The sequence below is a fragment of the Dipteris shenzhenensis genome, chromosome 19 (genome assembly GCF_047967505.1).
Source record: "Dipteris shenzhenensis isolate YYH24624 ecotype China chromosome 19, Dip_SZ_1.0, whole genome shotgun sequence".
Taxonomy (NCBI): domain Eukaryota; kingdom Viridiplantae; phylum Streptophyta; class Polypodiopsida; order Gleicheniales; family Dipteridaceae; genus Dipteris; species Dipteris shenzhenensis.
In genome coordinates, this window is record NC_141614.1 from 29,713,657 (window position 1) to 29,732,474 (window position 18,818).

General features: G+C 42.3%; 1 protein-coding gene across 1 annotated transcript; it reads left to right on the forward strand.

The window, feature by feature from the left end:
* Nucleotides 1-3,473: 3,473 nt before the first annotated feature.
* Nucleotides 3,474-7,329, forward strand: LOC147890325 (uncharacterized). Its single transcript, XM_087390465.1, has 6 exons — nt 3,474-4,083; nt 4,392-4,518; nt 4,753-4,865; nt 5,091-5,153; nt 5,249-5,317; nt 7,009-7,329. The coding sequence occupies exons 1-6, from the start codon at nt 3,826-3,828 to the stop codon at nt 7,078-7,080; spliced, it is 702 nt and encodes a 233-aa protein (XP_087246591.1). The 5' UTR covers nt 3,474-3,825; the 3' UTR covers nt 7,081-7,329.
* The last annotated feature ends 11,489 nt before the right edge of the window (nt 7,330-18,818 follow it).

The window sequence follows — 18,818 nt, forward strand, 5'->3', positions numbered from 1 at the left end:
GTCAATCCAGAAGCAATTGAGGGAATTTCCATGGAAGAGGAAATCATCACGGTGGACATTCAAGTCATAGTCATTATGCCAATGAACGTCGGAATATGTTTCTTGCAAGTGAGGATATGTAGAAGATAGATACAGTGTATCTCGACATTGATTGCAATTCAAAAGGGAAATGAAGCTATCTAGTTGATCAAGCAGATCAAGATCCCAGGTACATCGACAGTGGTGCATCATCTCATATACAAATCATTAGCAATGGTTCACAGAGATGAAACCATTAGAAGGGCAGAAGAATGTTATCTACACTACAGATAACACACAAAATCCAGTTCAAGGGAAAGGCATTGTCCCTTTGAATAATTTCACTGATACGAAAGGATTAGTGAAAGATGTACTCTATGTTTTGAAGCTCAGCTAAGTTGGGCAAATGACAGAATGCAACTATAGAGTCATCTTCGATGGAGATGAATGCACTATTAGAGATAAGTCTAGAGGATATCAATTAGTAGTAAAAGCAGTCAAGGAAGGATGCTTGTTTAGAATGCTAGCTTCAGTTTCAAATTTACATGCCATGTCAACTCAGTAGCAACCGATGCCACTTTTTGTAGTATGGCACAAGAGATAAGGACATGTCAATTTCAAAAGCTTGATAAAGCTCAGAAATCAGAATATGGAAATTGGACTTCTGAAACTTCACTTTCTAGGAAAAGTTTGCGAAGCATGTTGCTTCGGTAAACAAAAGAGAACCAATTTTGACAGAAGCACCTCTCGAGCAAGAGGTATACTTGATTTGATACATTTAGGGTATGACAACTTATGAAGCATTCTCTGGATACAAGCCATGCATTGGGCATCTTCACATATTTTGGTGCATAGAATATGCCCACATACATGACAATTATTGCAGAAAGTTGGATGTGAAGTCACATAGATGCATATCATGGTTGGCTATAGTGAAGAGAGCAAAGCATACAAGTTGTATGATCCCATCAACCAAAAGGTCATAATCTCCAGAGATGTAATCTTTGATGAGAAATCAAAATGGAAAACATCAAATACACAGGAGATAGACAAATCAATTAATCAGTCACCTACATAAAAGGTTGATGAAGAAGAGCAAGAATTTCCAGAGACACCTTGAGAAGAGCAGCAACTCCGGCAATCTACTAGTAGGGAAAGCAATCTACTAGTAGGGAAAGCAGACCACTAGCAAGAATGATATATGCTCAAAAAGGCAAAGAAATGTAGGTTGAAACCATCAATTATGCTCTTATGACTACCATCCTGGCTATAGAAGAGCCATTGTACTTCAAAGATGCAGTTGATAAGTCAGAATGGCAGATTGTTATGAATGAAAAAATGGAAACATTGTACAAAAACAACACTTGGAACTTATGCGACCTTCAGGGATGATTTTTTCATGTTAGTTTCGCTAAGAAGCAAAAATTTATATTGGTGTCGAAAGTTTGTATGCCTTAATAAAAATCAATGTTTGAAATAGTCGCCAGGATTTGAAACTTTTATGTGAAAAAATTGAAAGTTTCGCCAGGATTTACGTACTTTACTTCAGAATTCAAAAGAAAAGATACAAATTTGTGCTATTTGTGAAACAAAAAAAAATAGCTTGATAAAATTTTATCAGGACTTTATGTTTATATATATATATATATATATATATACCTTTGATAAAAACATCCATGGCGACCTTCCACCAGGAAAGATGGCCATAGCAAACAAATGGGTTTACAAAGTGGAGTACAATCCAGATGGAAGCATTGAAAGATACAAAGGCAGACTAGTTGCAAAAGGATTTTACATCAATAGTGACACTCAGCAGATGGAATGTGTATCAGCCAGATGTCAACACTTATTTTCTTAATGGTTACCTAGATGAGGAAGTCTACATGCAGAAACCAGCAAGTTTTGTTGAACCAGGGAAAGAGAATCAGGTTTTCCATCTCAAGAAAAGTCTCTACGGCTTAAAGCAAGCACCCAGAAGTTGTTATAGCAGAATTGATAAGTGTTTTGCTAATATGAGATACATGAAGTCCAATGTAGATCATACCCTCTATGACAAAGTTCAAGGGGAAGACATTACTATTGCACTTTTGTATGTAGATGATTTGATTGTGACAGGTAGCAATGATAGCTTCATCAACAAGCTGAAACAAGACTTATCTGCAAAGTTCGACGTGAAAGATCTTGGACTTATGCACCATTGTCTTGGCATATGTGGACAATCTCTTGAAGAAGTTTCATATGGTAGATTGCAAGATTGCAACCACTGCTATGAAACAGAGTTTGAAACTTTCTAAAGATCTAGATAAGCCTACAGTCAATGATAGGTACTATCGGCAACTCATCGGAAGCATGCATTCAATCTCTCTCCCTCTTCTGTTTGATCCTCCACATTTTCATTTGATACCCAATTGCAACTCATCTCTCCATTTACATGATTTTTGAGTCATCTCCTTGGTCATCTCCATGTGCATGAATTTTTGAGCTTCTTGCCAACCAATTGAGGTTCTCCCTCTGAGTTGAAGTTTTGAAGCTTCACTCATTCTGATCTCCATGGCTATGGCGACCAACCCTTTTCACCCTGCATCCCTACTCTATCCCCCTTCTTGTTGATGTTCAAGAGCTCTTCCACAATTGTCCATGGCTACAACGACTAGCCATCTCAACCATGTATCCCTCTTTGTTCTCTCAATCTTCTTTTTGATTTTCCATAGCTTCATTTGATACCCCATCTCTCCATGTGCATGCTTTTGAGTCATCTCCATTTGCATGATTTGTGAGTTTCTTGCCATTCAATTGATGTTCTCCCTTCCACTTGAAGCTTTAGTGATTTAGTTGAGCTCTGATCTTCGTGGCTATGGCGACGAGCCTTCTTTACCTTGCATCCCTTCTCTCCCCCTCTTTGTTTCGATCTTCCACAACTCTCCATCTAGCGAGCTTCACCATGCATCCCTGTTGTCTCCCTGTTGTGTTCGATCTTCCACATTTTCGAGTTATCCCTAATTGCAACCCATCTCTCCATGTGCATGATCTCTCGAGTCATCCCCATGTGCACGAACAATCTTTCGAGCTTCTTGCAACAACGGATGTTCTCCCTCTTCTATGAGAAGCTTCAGTGCTTCAACTCAGCTCTGATCTCGATGGCTCTGGTGCGACCAGCGATGGTGACGTTACATGCTTGCTTTCTCTCTCTCTCTCTCTCTCTCTCTCTCTCTCTCTCGCGAGGTTGCATGCTTGCTCTCTCTCTCTCTCTCTCTCCCCCTCTCTTCCTCGTGGTTCCGATGGTCCAAAGCTGTGCATGCAGGTGATGATGATGATCATCACCTGCATCATCATCTAGATGTGATCAAGTCATCTATGGAAGTGTGCATGATGTGTGAGGCCATGGCGATCTCCTAATGTAATGCAAGAGCAATGTTTGAGCTTCGGGTGGCAAGTGCCAACCAAATTGATGTTGTTGTTGTTGTCACTTCACGTACAATTGAAGCTTTCACTGATTTCATGAGCTCCATGGCTATGGCGACAAGCGAGCTTCATCGCGCATCATCTCCTCCTCCGTTTCGATCTCCCTCACTTCTCCCTGTTCACCAATTCCGATCCCCTCTCCTCCGATCGCCATCGCTCCGATCTCCTCCTCCTCCTCCTCCTCCTCCTCAATCCTTCCCTGCTTCTCCATCGCCATTCCTCCCTTGATCTTTCCCGCTTCCCCCTCCAAATCTCGCTCCCGACCGTTTTTTCCCGCCCTCCCTCCCTCAGATCGGCCGCCATCTTTTCGAAATCCCGCCCTCCCTTCCCAGATCTCTGCCCTGAATGCTTGACGGAAATCTTCCGCTTCCACCCGATTCCATCTTTGGTACATTCCTTCAAGGGCAAATGCGGGAGGTTGAGAATTGTCCGCCGCGCATTGCTTCTCAGTGCGGAGGGGATGAGAGTGGCGAGGAGGAGCTGTCTGTGCTTCCCCGCCACACTAAAGTCATCGTCACGGGGAACAATCGGACGAAGTCTGTGCTCGTGGGGCTACACGGGGTGGTCAAGAAAGCCGTAGGCTTGGGGGGCTGGCATTGGCTGGTGAATCCCTTCTCCTCGCGCTAGCTTTTTTCACCATTATTGCATCTGCTCGAACACAAATCTCAATTTAGCTGAATCGATTCCGTGTCAAGCCCTTACGGGATTTGATTTCCGCAAAAATCCATCTTGAGTTTGCCGCGATGTATCAATCTTTTAACGTATCATCCCTTCTCTTCCGAATTCGAGTGTCTTCCGATCGCTCTGAGCTTCTGTCTAATTCTTGAATTTAAAGTAGGGCTTGGAAGCATTTTCGCTGCCAAATTGGTTCAGTTCATCTGCTGAATGGCGTCCATCGGTTGGTTCAACAGGAACTCACAAACGGGCTTGAAGTGAAACTCCAACGGAATGCATTGAGTGTGCTTGAGGCTCCCACTGGTCTCCAGGTTGACGATGAAAACGATTGTGAAGATATCTTTCCAAGCAGACCAAACGTAGGTCGGTATACTTGTTTTCCAAGTTGAGATTCTTCTGTGGACTTCATTCTTAATTGCTAGACGCATCTCAATTTTTTCTGGGCAATCTTTTTATAGTTACTTGATCCATCCAGCGCGTGAGGAACATCTTTGTTGAATGGTTCTTGAAATTATTCATCTCAATTCCCTTGTGTGTGATTTCTGGGAGGAGAGCTTTCTGTAGTTAACAATCCGGTTCTGTGTGCTGCCTCTGCAGAGGATTTTTCGAAGCCCTTCAAACCGAGGGGGCGCTTGCCAAGACCCCGCGCTGTCCCTAACAGGAGTGACTCGTCAACGAAAGTACTGCAATCTGCATCGCCTGATTTCTTGGTGTGTTAAGCATCACATCATGACATAATTCCAATCGTAAAGATTTTTTTCCCCCTCGTGATAATGTTTCTAGCCATTTTCCTTGGCTTGCAGAGATCTAATGGAGTTCTGCAGTCCCCTTTTTGAGCAAAGATTTGGAACATTCCCACGATTTTGTTACTTCCACTTTTTTGGATAGCTTCCTCTACTTATCTGATGTTTTAATGCTGTCTCTGGCTTGTGCAGAAAGTAGATTTCAGCAAACTTGAAATGGCTGCCTTGCTGAGATACTGGACGCATTTCAACTTGGTGAGTTTACATCTCTCCTCGGTGCTTCAGCGAGTTAGCCTTTTTCCTAGACCTACCACAATTTACGAAATCAAATTTTCTGTTTGATCACACAGGTGGAATTATGTCCAAATCCCTCAAAGGAGCAGCTTGTTGATGCTGTGGAAAGGCATTTCATGTCGCAGGTGAGAAACCTTCCAGGCTTTTCATTTCAGAAAAACAAGCTCGTAGCTCAGAATAAGAATTACAAGAGAGAAATTCAGAGGGTATAAGTTACCCTGTGATAAACTGAGAATGGGTCTTTCTGCACTTTTGGCTGCTTTGATTCATCTGGTTGTTTTGTTTGCATATGAACGCTTGATCTCAGTTCTTTCAGAAGGATATTACAGCGACATTGTTTGGTGGAGGACTCCTACCAGGAAACTTTGTCCCTCATTAGCTCCAAAAGCTTGGTTTCTCCTGTTAATTTCTAGTTCAGTCCACTCACACTGCAAGTGAAATTTATCTATGATTCACTTCAATGGCTGCTCAACTGTTGCTTCGTGCCTGCTTTTGGCTACAGCAGCTTTGCCATGCAAGAAGATCCCCATGAGGGCCTAACTCTGATCGGGTGTTATTAAATAGTCTTCTCCATTAACTGCTAGCTTCCAAGTGAGTGTTAGTAAATTGTCTTATCCCTAGCCTCTTCGTGAAGGTCGGCATAGGAGGCCTTGAGAGAAACTTGGGTACGGTTAGTATAAATCTAGGCTTCTGTAAGTGTATGTGCATGTATAGGATTGTTTGTGCTCATTAGTCGATAGGGATGCCATAGTGGGTAGCACTGGTGTGCATGATGAATTGGATGGCCTTTAATTTCCATAGTGGGTAGCACTGGTGTGCATGATGAATTGGATGGCCTTTAATTTTCTGGGTGATAATCATGAGGTTAAAAAGTGAATGTTTCATTTTGCTTTTTCAAATGTTAGCCCCCTGAAGACACAGATATTGGAGGGTGGATAATAAGCATGAAGGCGGGAAAAAGTGCACATACACGAAATGTGAACTGAGAAACAGCATCTCCTGTGCCAGAATGGATAGAGGGTCTCACATAATATATGCATCTAGATGAATATGGGAACATATCCTATCCTAGAATACTGGTGAAATATGACGACTACATCCAGTGTTAGTTGTGCTGGGATGCCATAGTGGGTAGCGCTGATGTGCATGATGAATTGGGTTAAAAATTGAATGTTTCATTTTGCTTTTTCAAATCTTAGCCCCACCAAGACACAGATATTGGAGGGAGCATGAAGGCGGGAAAAAGTGCACATTCACGAAATTTGAACTGAGAAACAGCATCTCCTGTGCCAGAAAGGATAGAGGGTCTTACATAATATATGTATCTAGATGAATATGGGAACATTGCCAGTGTTAGTTGTGCTACGTTGGGCTCTCTTAATGTTGTGTTTATTTTTCATTTGCCTATTTCATGTATTTGGAGCGATTATTTCCATCCAGTATGTATTTAACAGAAAACAGGATTATTAGCTGGCACACTTTTCAGCTTTTGTAGTATTGATGTTCAGAATTACAAACACAAAACCTTACACAGGCTACTGTAATGTTAAATTTTCTGTTTTTACTGTAATGGCTGATTTAGTGGGGATGTCATAGTAGCTAGTCCCTGCTATGCGTGATGGAGTTTATGGTTTTCAATCTTATGAGTGACTATCGTGGGATTGAAACTGCACTATGTTGTGTTTTTAGAGGATGAGTTCGGGATTGTTCCTGGATTCATCTAGGTATATAATGGCTGATTTAGTTTACCAAAATTTGTAATTTCACTTGAATATTCTTTGTTGCTAGTAGGTTGATTTTACTCTTTTCTGTGCAGCAAATGGATGAGTTGCAGGTAATTGCTAGCTTTGTGCAAGCTGCAAAACGGCTGAAGACAGTATATGGATGAGTAAGGGTGTCATCAAGAATTATGCACTTCTATGTTTTTCTGGCGACTTCACCTGGTGACTTTCAGCAGGCCGTGTAAAATATCAACACAGTTTGGATAGATGTGGCATGGTCAGAGTAGGGATTGAATAGCGTACAAGATCATACTGACATACGAGTACTAGCTTTGGTAACTTCGCATCTGAAGGGTCTCCAAACACAAGGAGGATATACTTCAACAAATGTAGGTGTACATAGCCATTGGAGATCCATGACTGTCACAATTTGAATTGTCTCTGTGTATTGTTGTTGGGGATGACTTCTCTTTACTGGTCATGTTAATCAAAGGACACGTCTTTTTACAATGGCCTTGTACATTCAAACATTTAGTAAACGGGAGGTAAAATCTGACTCGTTTATTCAGACTATTGAGTATGACACATAGCCTCTTTGAAATATTGGTTTACTATGTCTTCACTTTCAGGATATGTTTTTTATTTTTTTGTGGGTTGGGGGGAGGAGCTTTGTAGTAAGGCCTGGTGAAGTTTTTGTCATATTTTTACAACATTCTTACCTTTTTCCTGTCATCAAGCTTGAATGCTTAGGAAGTGTAGTACATTTTTAAACTGAAGCACCCTCTACATTATCACGATTCTCCTTACCAGAATCATCTATCCCGTGTTGCTATCTTAAGGTAGATGTCTGTTGATTACCCTGTAGATGCGGTCAGAAAATCCTGTCACATTTCCATATCTTTGTAAATTCTGAAGTGTCAGAGTTTGTTGACAAAAGAAAAATGTTATGGAGAAGGTTTTGTACTGGTAATTGTGCTGGGATTTTCGCCTTAAATTACTGACATGCTTTGGAAGCTAATCTGAACTTGCTCCCTCTAAGGCTCGTTCTTGGTTGTCTAAATGTTCAGCGGGGACGACATCGACTCTAAAAAGAGAAGATACAAAGGTAGTAAGTATTGAAGACGTTTGCTCTTGGATAGAATTTCTTTTAGATAATCTTTACATCACAATAGGTGATTCTTTGTTTCAACAAATTATAGAAATCCCCGTGGGCACTAATTGTGCTTTCTTTTTAGCAAGCTTTTATCCTTTCACTTATGAATTTGAGTTTATGCAACGTCTTATTTCTATCAATACTTGCACTAGACTTTCAAGACTTTATGTACAAAGATGCTTGTGCAAGGAATCTGCCCTTGTGACTCTTGTGAGCTGAACTGCACTTCAAGAGGGGATTGTCGTGTTTTCTTAGATCTTAGACTTTCTCAATCTACCTTAGGATCAGAGGTTGATATATATGATAACCTTGAACAACTTGAATATAGTGGTTCACACATTATAAAAATACCTCACATTGACTTAAAACATTTCTTATTTGACAACATATGGAGTCATTTCTTTCCAATTCCATAGATTTTCTTGCCTTTGTACAACTAAGGAGTCTTTTATCAATCAAGGTAGTGTGTCTATGCAAAAGCGTGTGAGTGCACGCGACCTAATAACTAGATAGGGACTAAATATATGTTTTTTTTCATTCATGAAAAATAATGAAAAGTACGCACAATCTTAGATATGTAGTCTTTTATCTATGGTGGATCAGCCTTAGGTATTTTTAGAATGATTGAACATAAGCTGAGAGATGAATAGCTTGTTTTTCTTTTAGTTTCAAAAGAGTTTGATTGAGTATGTATGTGCTTTCTAAAATAGGAATGTAATTTTGCATCTTTGTAGGAAGATGTATATAAGTGTAAGGGGTTCATTTAGTTTTTTATGTTTTAAATGAGAGAGAGAGAGAGAGAGAGAGAGAGATTTTATTCTTGTTTTTTGAAAGATTTTGTTTCTTGATTTGCTTGTTTATTTTTACTTAGTCACCTTATTCCTTTCTTCTTTATTTGTTGTTTTCTTTCTCTTTAGTTAATTTGACTCATTTTAGTAAGCATTGGGTTTGTCTACCAAGAAACTTTGTGGGTCTTTAGAAACTTGGTATATAGTTGCTTATGCTTGGGCACTGATGATGTTGCTTTGCTTGTTAAGTATGTCTTCCTCATCTTCAACTGCTAGTCCTCCCTCCCTTATCCCTCCTCCTTCTCGCCCTCCCTCTTCCTACGTGTTGCTCCTTCAAGCTTGCTTCTCCGCACCTTCTCTTTCTCTACACTCCTTTACTCATGGCACCATTCGAGGGCGTCTCCAACAAGTACCAGGTTCACTTAAAGTTAGAGGTCGAATATGCAAGCACACGTAGTCTGGGATTGAGGGGAGCTTCCAAAATCCATAGTCTTCGCTCGCAAGGAAAGAAGAATCTCGACCTTTGGGTAGAAGGATTCTTGTATCCTTTAGATCCTGCTAACCAAAAGAGCCCTCCTTTCCATACAATGCATGAGCTAGTTCGGTTTTTTAGAAATGGACATGCGGGATTGCTTGGTTATTGCAATCGGTTAAACAATGCTTAGTCAATGGCTATGCAAGCGAGCGAGATGCGTAGAGCCCAAGCAGAGATGCTAGCACATTTGGGAAATAGCAGCATTGTTGCAATGCATAACTCTATGCAGGATCTTCACAGGAAAAACGAGGATCTTCATGATAAAGCCAAAGCATTGGACTTGGAGCGACATAAATTAGAAGAGTCACTCTGTAAGCTAGGTGATTTCAAAAAAGGCTTTGAAAGATCTATATACAATCAAGTTCAACGAGCCATAGAGAAGGCAGAAGAACGAGTGCAAAAGATGAAAGAAACACCTTTGGGATTAAAGGATAGGAAAAGAAGGTACTTATATAATATGGATGCATTGGCACCTACTGGTGGTACTAGAAAGAGGAGAGTACGGGCTACAAGGTTGGTTATCAAATGTTCCGATAAAATTACACTCTTTTGTGCTACATTGTTTGTGTGACTAAGTTTTTCTTGTGTTCTTTGGGAACTTCATGGAAGATGTGATGGAAAGAACGGACGGGGATGATATTGACTATTCATATGCTCTAGCTAGTTTATTGAAGTCAAGTGATGTCATTGGGATACTAAGGGACCCAAGACACAGGCGCCTACGTCTGCAAGTTGCTGAAGAGGTGATGAAGGACTTCAAGGATATTGTGGATGCAAAGGAGATGCCTGCATCTTGTGATAGTGCTGGTGTAAGTTATGAAGCTTACACATTTGTTTTCAAAAATTTCAAGTCTGCTATTTTGAAAAGTATAAGAGGTCTACAGTGCCCCTACCCACACCTTGGTCTGTGAGACGTGCACGGCGAGAAACAAACCAACGTGCAAGAGAAATGCTTGAAGGGTACCATTGCGTAAGGGGCACAATGACTTGGAAGAGTAATCTGGCTTGCAAACCTTTGAGATGAATGTTTTCAACAACGTCTACTTAAATGTTCAGAAATTGCAACAAGCAATGGTCAAATTCTATGACATGAGAGAAGATGATAAGAGGAAATCCATTATAGCATTGCAATTTACTTAGTTCATTTCCTATATCATGTTTATCCTAACGATTTCTCTCTTTTGTTGTACAGATTGCAATGTAAAGCTCATATTTGTCATCAAAATGGATGAAGCTCAATTGGTGAAAGAACATAAGTTAGAGAGAGTGAGCATCTGCATTATGAATAAAGCCTTAGCCGTTGTTCAAGAGAACGAGAAAGTAGAGCAAGATGAACACTGGAAAGCATTGTGTGAATGCACGACCAATAAGGCTTCTCATACTCAAGTAGCAACTTTGAGAGCTAAAGTATAGACAAAGGTAAATGCATTGATAAAATTGCTTTGCGAGGTTCAAATCGATGAGATGTATTATGAAAGGTTCAGGATGGCTGTGAAAGAGTTTATGCAATTAATGGTGGTAAAAGCATGGGGGGAAGTCGCACACTATGCATTACATGGTAATCTTGGCATCATCGTAATATTTAGCACTTGCTTTATATAAAAAATTTGTTGCTGAAATGATTCTCATCACTCATGACTGCAGCATATTCTCTATGCACACAGACCATGATTTGTACAAAATTGGGGCCCTTTGTCCATTTGGAATACACAAGGCCATGGAGAAGTCGCACTATAGAGCCAAGGCAGCCTACTTTAAGAACTCAAGGAAATGGTGGTGTCACTCGTAGCAATGTGTTGCATGAGATGTTCGACTAGTTTTTTAGATGTTTACTAGGAAGGACTTTGAAGTCTGAAAAGGCAAAGGCATCAGAACTTGCAAAAGAAGTTCGAATTGTATCAAAGAATAGAAGGCATAGTGCTTGGAAAGCATCCATAGGGAGTTGAGGAGTTGCACGTTGGTTGTAAGCTAGAGTGAGAGAAGGGAGCAGATGGGTCTAACCAGCAACAGAAGCTATGGTGTAATTGTACACAGATATGAAATAAATATATTGCTTATTTTGACCACAATTTGTGTACTCACTCTTGAATATCTTGCTTATTTTGACGACAATTTGTGTGCTCACTCTTGGAGTCCAAGGTTTGTGTGAGGTAATGAGGTTGGGGAAGGAGGGGGAAGAGAAGGGAGGGGCGCGAGGTGGGGTAGAGTGGTAGCAAGGATGGGAGGAGGGGCGAGATGGGGGGCATGGGGGGGCGACAGGTGTGGGTGGGACAAGTAGGAGGGAGGGCAACAGGGGAGAGGGGCGACGAGGGTGAGGGGTGGTTGGAGGGGTTAGGGCAAGGGCGAGGGCATGATGAAACCCTAAACTTAATAAAAAGGGGTGTCAAAAGATGATGGGCCTATTTAGAATGTATTAAAAAACCCTAACTCTCATTATTCAATGGCACGAGTGAAGAACATTACTAGACCCACAGGACATCGCCTCCACCCTTCCTCCTCTAGCTCCACCACCTCCATGGCATCTGTGCACACGAACCTATTTGGGTCCAGTGGTGCCTCATCAATCTCTCGTGAGCCCCCCCGACTCTCGTGAGCCCTCCCCCAAGTATCGTGAGCACACTCCCCAGTCTTGTGAGCCTTCTCCTCCTCCCAAGTCCCGTGAGCCCACTCCCTAGTCTCGTGAGCCCACTTCCAAGTCCCAAGAGCATGATCCTTCTCCTCAGCCTTCCCCTCAACAGATTAGGGTGGTTCTGCACCCACCAAAACTTGTGTGGCTCTCTGTCTCTGTCTCTCTCTCCCTCTTCCATTCTTGCTTCCGTTGAGAGCACTCTCAACTGGTATCAGAGCCCGGGTGATCTAGCTAAGCGTGCATGAATGCTTGAAGCTCAGCAACTCTGTGGGAGGAAGGAGAACTTTGTGGGAAGCTTTGTGGGTGACTTTACTTGCATCCGAGTGTGCAGAGACCTTGGAGGAACCTTTGGAAAAGTCACTTTGGCTTTACGAAGTGGTTTTGAGAGCCTGTTAAGTGGTTTCAAAGAAAAAGTCGTTTTTTGAGCTTTTCCCTGTTCCGTTCGATGACAGAGACTCCATATTGACTTGTAGAGGCAACTATTGCTTGCTTTTGGTGTCCACTTCACTTCAGGAGCTTGGAAACGCCTTCATTCTTGAATATGGGATCATTTCATTGGATTTCTGACTCACTGTGTCAGTTCTTGCGTTTTTTGCTCGGGTGTTGGAACTCAAGTTTGGAGCAACCATTTGCAGATCGTCAGTTCCAGTGGACTCAGGAGGTCCTAAAACTTCTATGTTGCTCATCATTCGCACTCCGGTGGAGTTTACAAATAGCTCTGTTTCCAAAAACGTTTTTCAGTCCGTGTGTTGGACCCAGTGATTGAGACCACGGTTTCCAAAACTGTCTGTCCCATTGCGTTTTGGACGCCCAAAAATCCCTACCTGTCAGTTCTTGTGCAATTCGATGGAGGATTTTTAGAGTTATAGATCTCTGTGTATTTGATTTCGTCTCTCTGTTATGCATTTTTCATTCTAAGGTTTTGAAACCTTAGATTTATGCCACATGGCAGTGGATAAGTGTTGACTCCCATTTCTCACTCATCGGTTGGGATTTTGGAGTTCTGGCAGAAGAGAGATATTTGCAGATTTTCTTGCTGAGTCCGATTATGCAATGGCGCCCATGTTTTGAGGCATCTCAGGTTCTATTTTCAGTAGCGGTCATTACCGTGGGACTATGATTTCTTGAGCATACCTTATGCAGATCACTCTCGTTGCAGTTTGAGTAGTGTGCACTCGTTCGTGGTATGCATGGGGTTGTAGTGGATGATTTATAGGCCATTTGGATGCATTGCGGTCCTTATTGGATGCGCTGATAGGCCTAAATTGCCTTGTGGGATGCTATTTTTTATGGACGCTTTGCACATGGATGTTTTGCACATGGATGCTATTTTATGCTGAGGGACAGCTTTGACACATTGTAGGTGATGCACTGATAGTGCTATGCTCTCTTGGATGAGATATTATTGATGCATATCCCAGTGGACAGTGTTTATGCTTGAGTCATTTGGCACTTATTGGCATTTTCTTTTGGGCCAGATTTGCTCATATGGATGCATAGTATATGCACATGAGTCAGATGCATCTTTTGATGCTTTGAGCTTTGAATTTTGGTGATATTTCACTCTATTGTGGCATACACATTTGGGTGCACCTGGTATTTGGTGTGATTCTCTCTTGAGGCACTAGCATTTGGGATTTTGCTTTATTTGCATCATGGCATCCTCTTCCATGTTTGAAAAGGAGTTTTTCAACATTAAAAAGTTTGATGGGACAAACTTTTCTTTGTGGAAAGAACAAATAAGGGATGTGCTTATTCAAAAGAAGCAGATTAAACCCTTAGCAGGGATTGAAGCTAAGCCTGCAAATATGTCTGAGGATGATTGGAATGAGTTGGATGCATTAGCAAAGTCTACTATTAGACTTCATCTTGCAAAATCAGTTTATTTCACAGTAGTAAATGAGCAGACTACGGAAGATTTGTGGAAGAATCTGTGTGCCACTTATGAGAAGGAAACTACCTCTAATAAAGTTTACCTCATGAAGAGGTTGTTTGAGCTACAGATGAAGGAAGGGGTCTCCATTGCTTCTCACTTGAATGAATTCAATATTATTTTCAGCCAGCTTCAGGCTCAGAAAATGAATTTTGATGCGGAGACTAAGGCAATATTTCTCTTATGTTCATTGCCATCCTCATGGGATACCTTCCATACAACTGTCAGTAACTCTGCACCTGGTGGAGTACTGAAATTGGATGATGTTGTGGGTAGCTTGTTGGCCGAGGAGATTAGACGGAAGTCTATGGATGGCAACAAGCAGGATGCAGCCTTAAATGTGCAAAGGGGTAGATCATCGTTCAGGGGGAAGTCCCAAGAAAGAGGAAAGTCTCGTAGCAAATCCAGGGCACGAAACATTGAGTGTTACCAGTGTGGCAAGAAGGGCCATATGAAAAAGAATTGCTACAAGCTGAAAAGAGAGCAAAAGGATAAGAAAAAGAATGCAAATTGGGGTGCAAATCAAAAGGAAGAGAGTCCAAGGGAGGACAAAGAAAAAGTGAAGATCGAGGAGATCAATGCAATCACACATGATAGTGACAATGATGTTCTCTTCATGTCTACTTTATCTGCAGAGTTTCTTACCACTTCAGATGATGCATATTCCCAGGATTGGATTTTGGATTCTGGTGCTTCATTCCATGTTACTCCCCATAGGGAATGGTTCTCCACTTATTATAGTGGAAAGACAGGTTGTGTGCATCTTGGAAATGACTATGCATGTGACATAGTGGGAGCAGGTGACATAAAGTTTTCTTTTGCAAATGGGTCTGCATTTGTTTTGAAACATGTGAGACATGTGCCTAAGCTGACCAAGAGTCTTATTTCAGTGGGTCAGCTAGATGATGCTGGTTTTCACACCACTTTTGGCTTTCAAAGTTGGAAAATTCAAAAGGGCTCTATGCTTTTGGCCAGGGGTGCCAAGTGTGGGACTTTGTATCCCTTACATGTATCAGGGGTATTTGATCATGTTGTTGCAATAACCGAGCAGCCAAGCACTTCTTTGTGGCATTGCAGGTTGGGGCACATGAGCCAGAATGGAATGAAACTCTTATGCCGTTTGAATTATGTACCGCATTTGAGTTTCTCTGATTTTGAATTTTGTGAGCACTGTCTCTATGGGAAGCAGACTAAATCAGCCCATAAAAGAAGGGGAAAGAAAGAGTTTGAAAATCTTGATTTGGTGCATTTAGATGTATGCGGTTCCATGCCTACACGGTCATTAGGCGGGGCTGAATACTATGTGACATTCGTTGATGATGCAACTAGGAAAGTGTGGGCTTATGCTATAGCTCGGAAGAGTGATGTGTTCCAGGTATTTGGAAAAAATGGCTAGCCCTGGTTGAGAATCAGTCAGGTAGAATGCTTAAATGCCTACGGACTGACAATGGTGGAGAGTATCTCTCTCATGACTTTCAACATTTCTGTGATACACATGGGATTAAGAGGGAGCTCACATCCCCTCGTACTCCAGAGCAAAATCCAGTTGCAGAAAAGATGAACCGTACCATTCAAGAAAGGTTGCAATGCATGCTTTCCAATGCAAGTCTTTCTGGTGGTTTTTGGGTTGAGGCAATGAAGACCGCAGTGCATGTGATCAATAGATCACCTAGTAAGAGTTTGGATGGTGGTATTCCTGAAGAGGCATGGAGTGGCAAGAACCCCTCTTACTCTCATTTGCATATATTTGGGTGTGAGGCATATGCACATGTGCCAAAAGAGCTTCGAAAGAAGCTAGATCCTAAGTCTAGGAAATGCATCTTTCTGGGTTATGGTGAAAGTGGAGAGATGGGCTATCGTCTCTGGGATCCAGAAGCAAAGAAGATCATACGCAGCCATGATGTGGTCTTCAATGAGAAGAAGATGCATAAGGCACCCATGAGGGATGTGGAAATGAGGAGAATCACTTTCCAGGATGTGAATCCACCTGCATATGTTGATAGGCAGCAAGCTGTCCATGCACCAAATGTGCAAGAAATGGTGCCACCAAGTACTCCCATAGGTATACAATCAAGGGTAGATGATGAATCATCTATCGGTGGAAATGATGAGCCAAATGTGGCTGATATGCAAGTGGGACAGCAAGCTGAAATGCCCTTGAGAAGATCATCTAGAGTGTCTAGACCACCTGATAGGTTTGTTCCAGGGGTAGACTATGTGATGCTTACTGATTGCGGGGAGCCTTCTTGCTACAGAGAGGCTATGATGCGTGAGGATCAACGCAAGTGGGAGTATGCTATGCAATCAGAGATGAGTTCACTTATGAAGAATAAGACTTGGGACTTGGTTTCTTTGCCACATGGAAACAAAGCATTGCCATGTAAATGGGTCTGCAAAATGAAGGTCACAGGTGATGATGTGCCTAGGTACAAGGCCCGTTTGGTCATTAAAGGATTCAAGCAAGAGAAGGGTGTGGACTTTGATGAGATATTCTCTCCGGTTGTGAACATGACCACACTTAGATGCATGCTTGGACTAGTGGCAGCAGAGGATATGGAGCTTATGCAGATGGATGTCAAGACAGCTTTCTTGCATGGGGATTTGCATGAGGAAATTTACATGGTGCAGCCGGAAGGCTTTGAAGAAAAGGGCAAAGAGCATTTAGTTTGCAAGCTGAAAAAGAGTCTCTATGGTCTTAAGCAAGCACCTAGAGAATGGTATCAGAAGTTTGATGCTTTCATTCGATTCCAGGGTTTTAGAAGGAGTGAAATTGATCACTGCCTCTACCTAAAAGGGCTAAGGATAATAGCCTGATAATCCTGGCACTATATGTGGATGATATGCTATTGGCTAGCAAGAATACTTATGAGCTAGATGCATTAAAGGACAAGTTGCATGAGGCCTTTGATATGAAGGATTTGGGACTTGCAGGTCATATTCTTGGTATGCGCATCACGCAGTGATCGGAGTAGGAAACTCCTTTGGCTTTCACAAAAAGAGTATGTTACAAAAGTATTGTAGCGTTTCAATATGGAGGGGGGGAAGGCAGTGAGTACTCCATTGCCTCCATATGTGAAATTGAGTCATACAGATAGTCCCAAATCAGATGAGGAAAGGGCCATGATGGCCAAGGTTCCTTATGCATCAGCAGTTGGGAGTCTTATGTATGCTATGATAGCTACTAGACCAGACATTGCATTTGCAGTGGGAGTTGTTAGCCAGTATATGGCTAATCTAGGAAAGAGGCATTGGGAGGCAGTTAAGTGCATCATGAGGTACATGAAGGGTACAAAGGAGATGTGCATCTGCTTTGGTAAAGGAGACATGCGTGTACTTGGGTACACAGATTCAGACTATGCAGGGCATGTGGATAGTAGGAGATCCAATTCTGGTTATGTGTTCACCTTTGCAGGTGGTACAGTGTCGTGGATGTCTCGCGCATAGAAGTGCATTGCTTTGTCTACCACAGAGGCTGAGTATGTTACAGCCATAGAGGGTTGCAAGGAGGCTATATGGCTTGATCGGCTAGTGGGAGATTTGGAAATTCATACAAGTGTATTGACATTGCATAGTGATTCTATGAGTGCTATTCAGCTAGCACAGAATCCGGTCTTTCATGCAAAGACCAAACACATTGAGGTCAGGTACCATTTCATCAGGGAGGTACTTGAGGACTAGCGCATAGAGCTTGTCAAGGTTCATACAGATGATAATCCTACAGATATGCTGACGAAGAGTCTACCTAGTCAGCGGTTTGAGTATTATCGTGTATTGATGGGCATTGGATAGTATGCTCACTGGTTGTTCTCCCTTAATGGCACATTGTCCTTTAAGTGGGAGGTTGTGGGGGTTAAAGGTCACTGTGCCTTTACCCCAGTTATGTACAATACTCAAACACATATATAAATGAATGAAAAAGAAGATTAGGGTGGTTCTGCACCCACCAAAACTTGTGTGGCTCTCTGTCTCTCTCTCTCTCTCTCCCTCTTCCATTCTTGCTTCCGTTGAGAGCACTCTCAAAATGTATTTGACAACCTCCATGATATAGAGAGGCTTCCGGATAGGGGACAACAGACAACTAGAAAGAGCACAATCTTCCCTCTCCTGGTTAGAGCCCATTGTGGAAATGGTACTTGTGCCCATAAAGAGGGTAAAGCAGACGACGTCGAGGAAGCCCCATCCTAAAGAAGGACAAAGCTTAAGACATCTGTAAGAGGGGGATTCGAAGGAGGATCAACACAGAGAAGAGCAGCGTTTGTAGCCTTGCTCCTCACCATGCTTGCAGAGGTTGCAACAGCAAGAATGGGACTCTTACACAAGGCAATGCAACTACAACAGAGGCAAAAAAGAGGGAGAAGGAGAGGGATAGAGCAGTAGCAACAGAGGCACAGGAGAGGGATAGAGTAGATCCGATAAAGGCACAAAAGAGGGAGATGGAGAAGGACACAGTAGCACCAACAGAGATATAGGAGAGAGAGAGGGGAGAGGGAAAGAGAGAGGGGGTGGCGGGGGAGGAGGTATACAGCAAGTGGAAGAGAGAGAGAGAGAGAGAGAGAGAGAGAGAGAGAGAGAGAGAGAGGAGCTACAGCAAGCAGGCAGAGCATAAGGGAGCAGAGAAAGAGGGGGAAGAGGGCAAATGCATGGGAGGCAATTCAAAAATGGAGGGAATTGGTAGGCTGGATTAGAACAGTGGGGGGCAGAGGCCCTAGAAAGAGGGAGGGGGGAAGAAAAATTCTCCACAAGGGGCCTACCATCTCATTGAAGGCATATTTGGGCTCATGTGGGGGAGGTGCACCTGGTAGGAGGGTCAAACATGGGTTAAGAAGGGGGGGCTAGTTTGGGTGGTCCCTATTGTAAGGGGAGCAAC

Excerpts from the sequence above, each read along its gene's own strand:
- LOC147890325 (XM_087390465.1), top strand. The coding sequence starts at position 3,826 with ATGCTTGACGGAAATCTTCCGCTTCCACCCGATTCCATCTTTGGTACA. Across the intron at positions 4,519-4,752 it reads TCCAAGCAGACCAAACGTAG|AGGATTTTTCGAAGCCCTTC; the intron begins GTCGGTATACTT and ends CTGCCTCTGCAG. Across the intron at positions 4,866-5,090 it reads CTGCATCGCCTGATTTCTTG|AAAGTAGATTTCAGCAAACT; the intron begins GTGTGTTAAGCA and ends TGGCTTGTGCAG.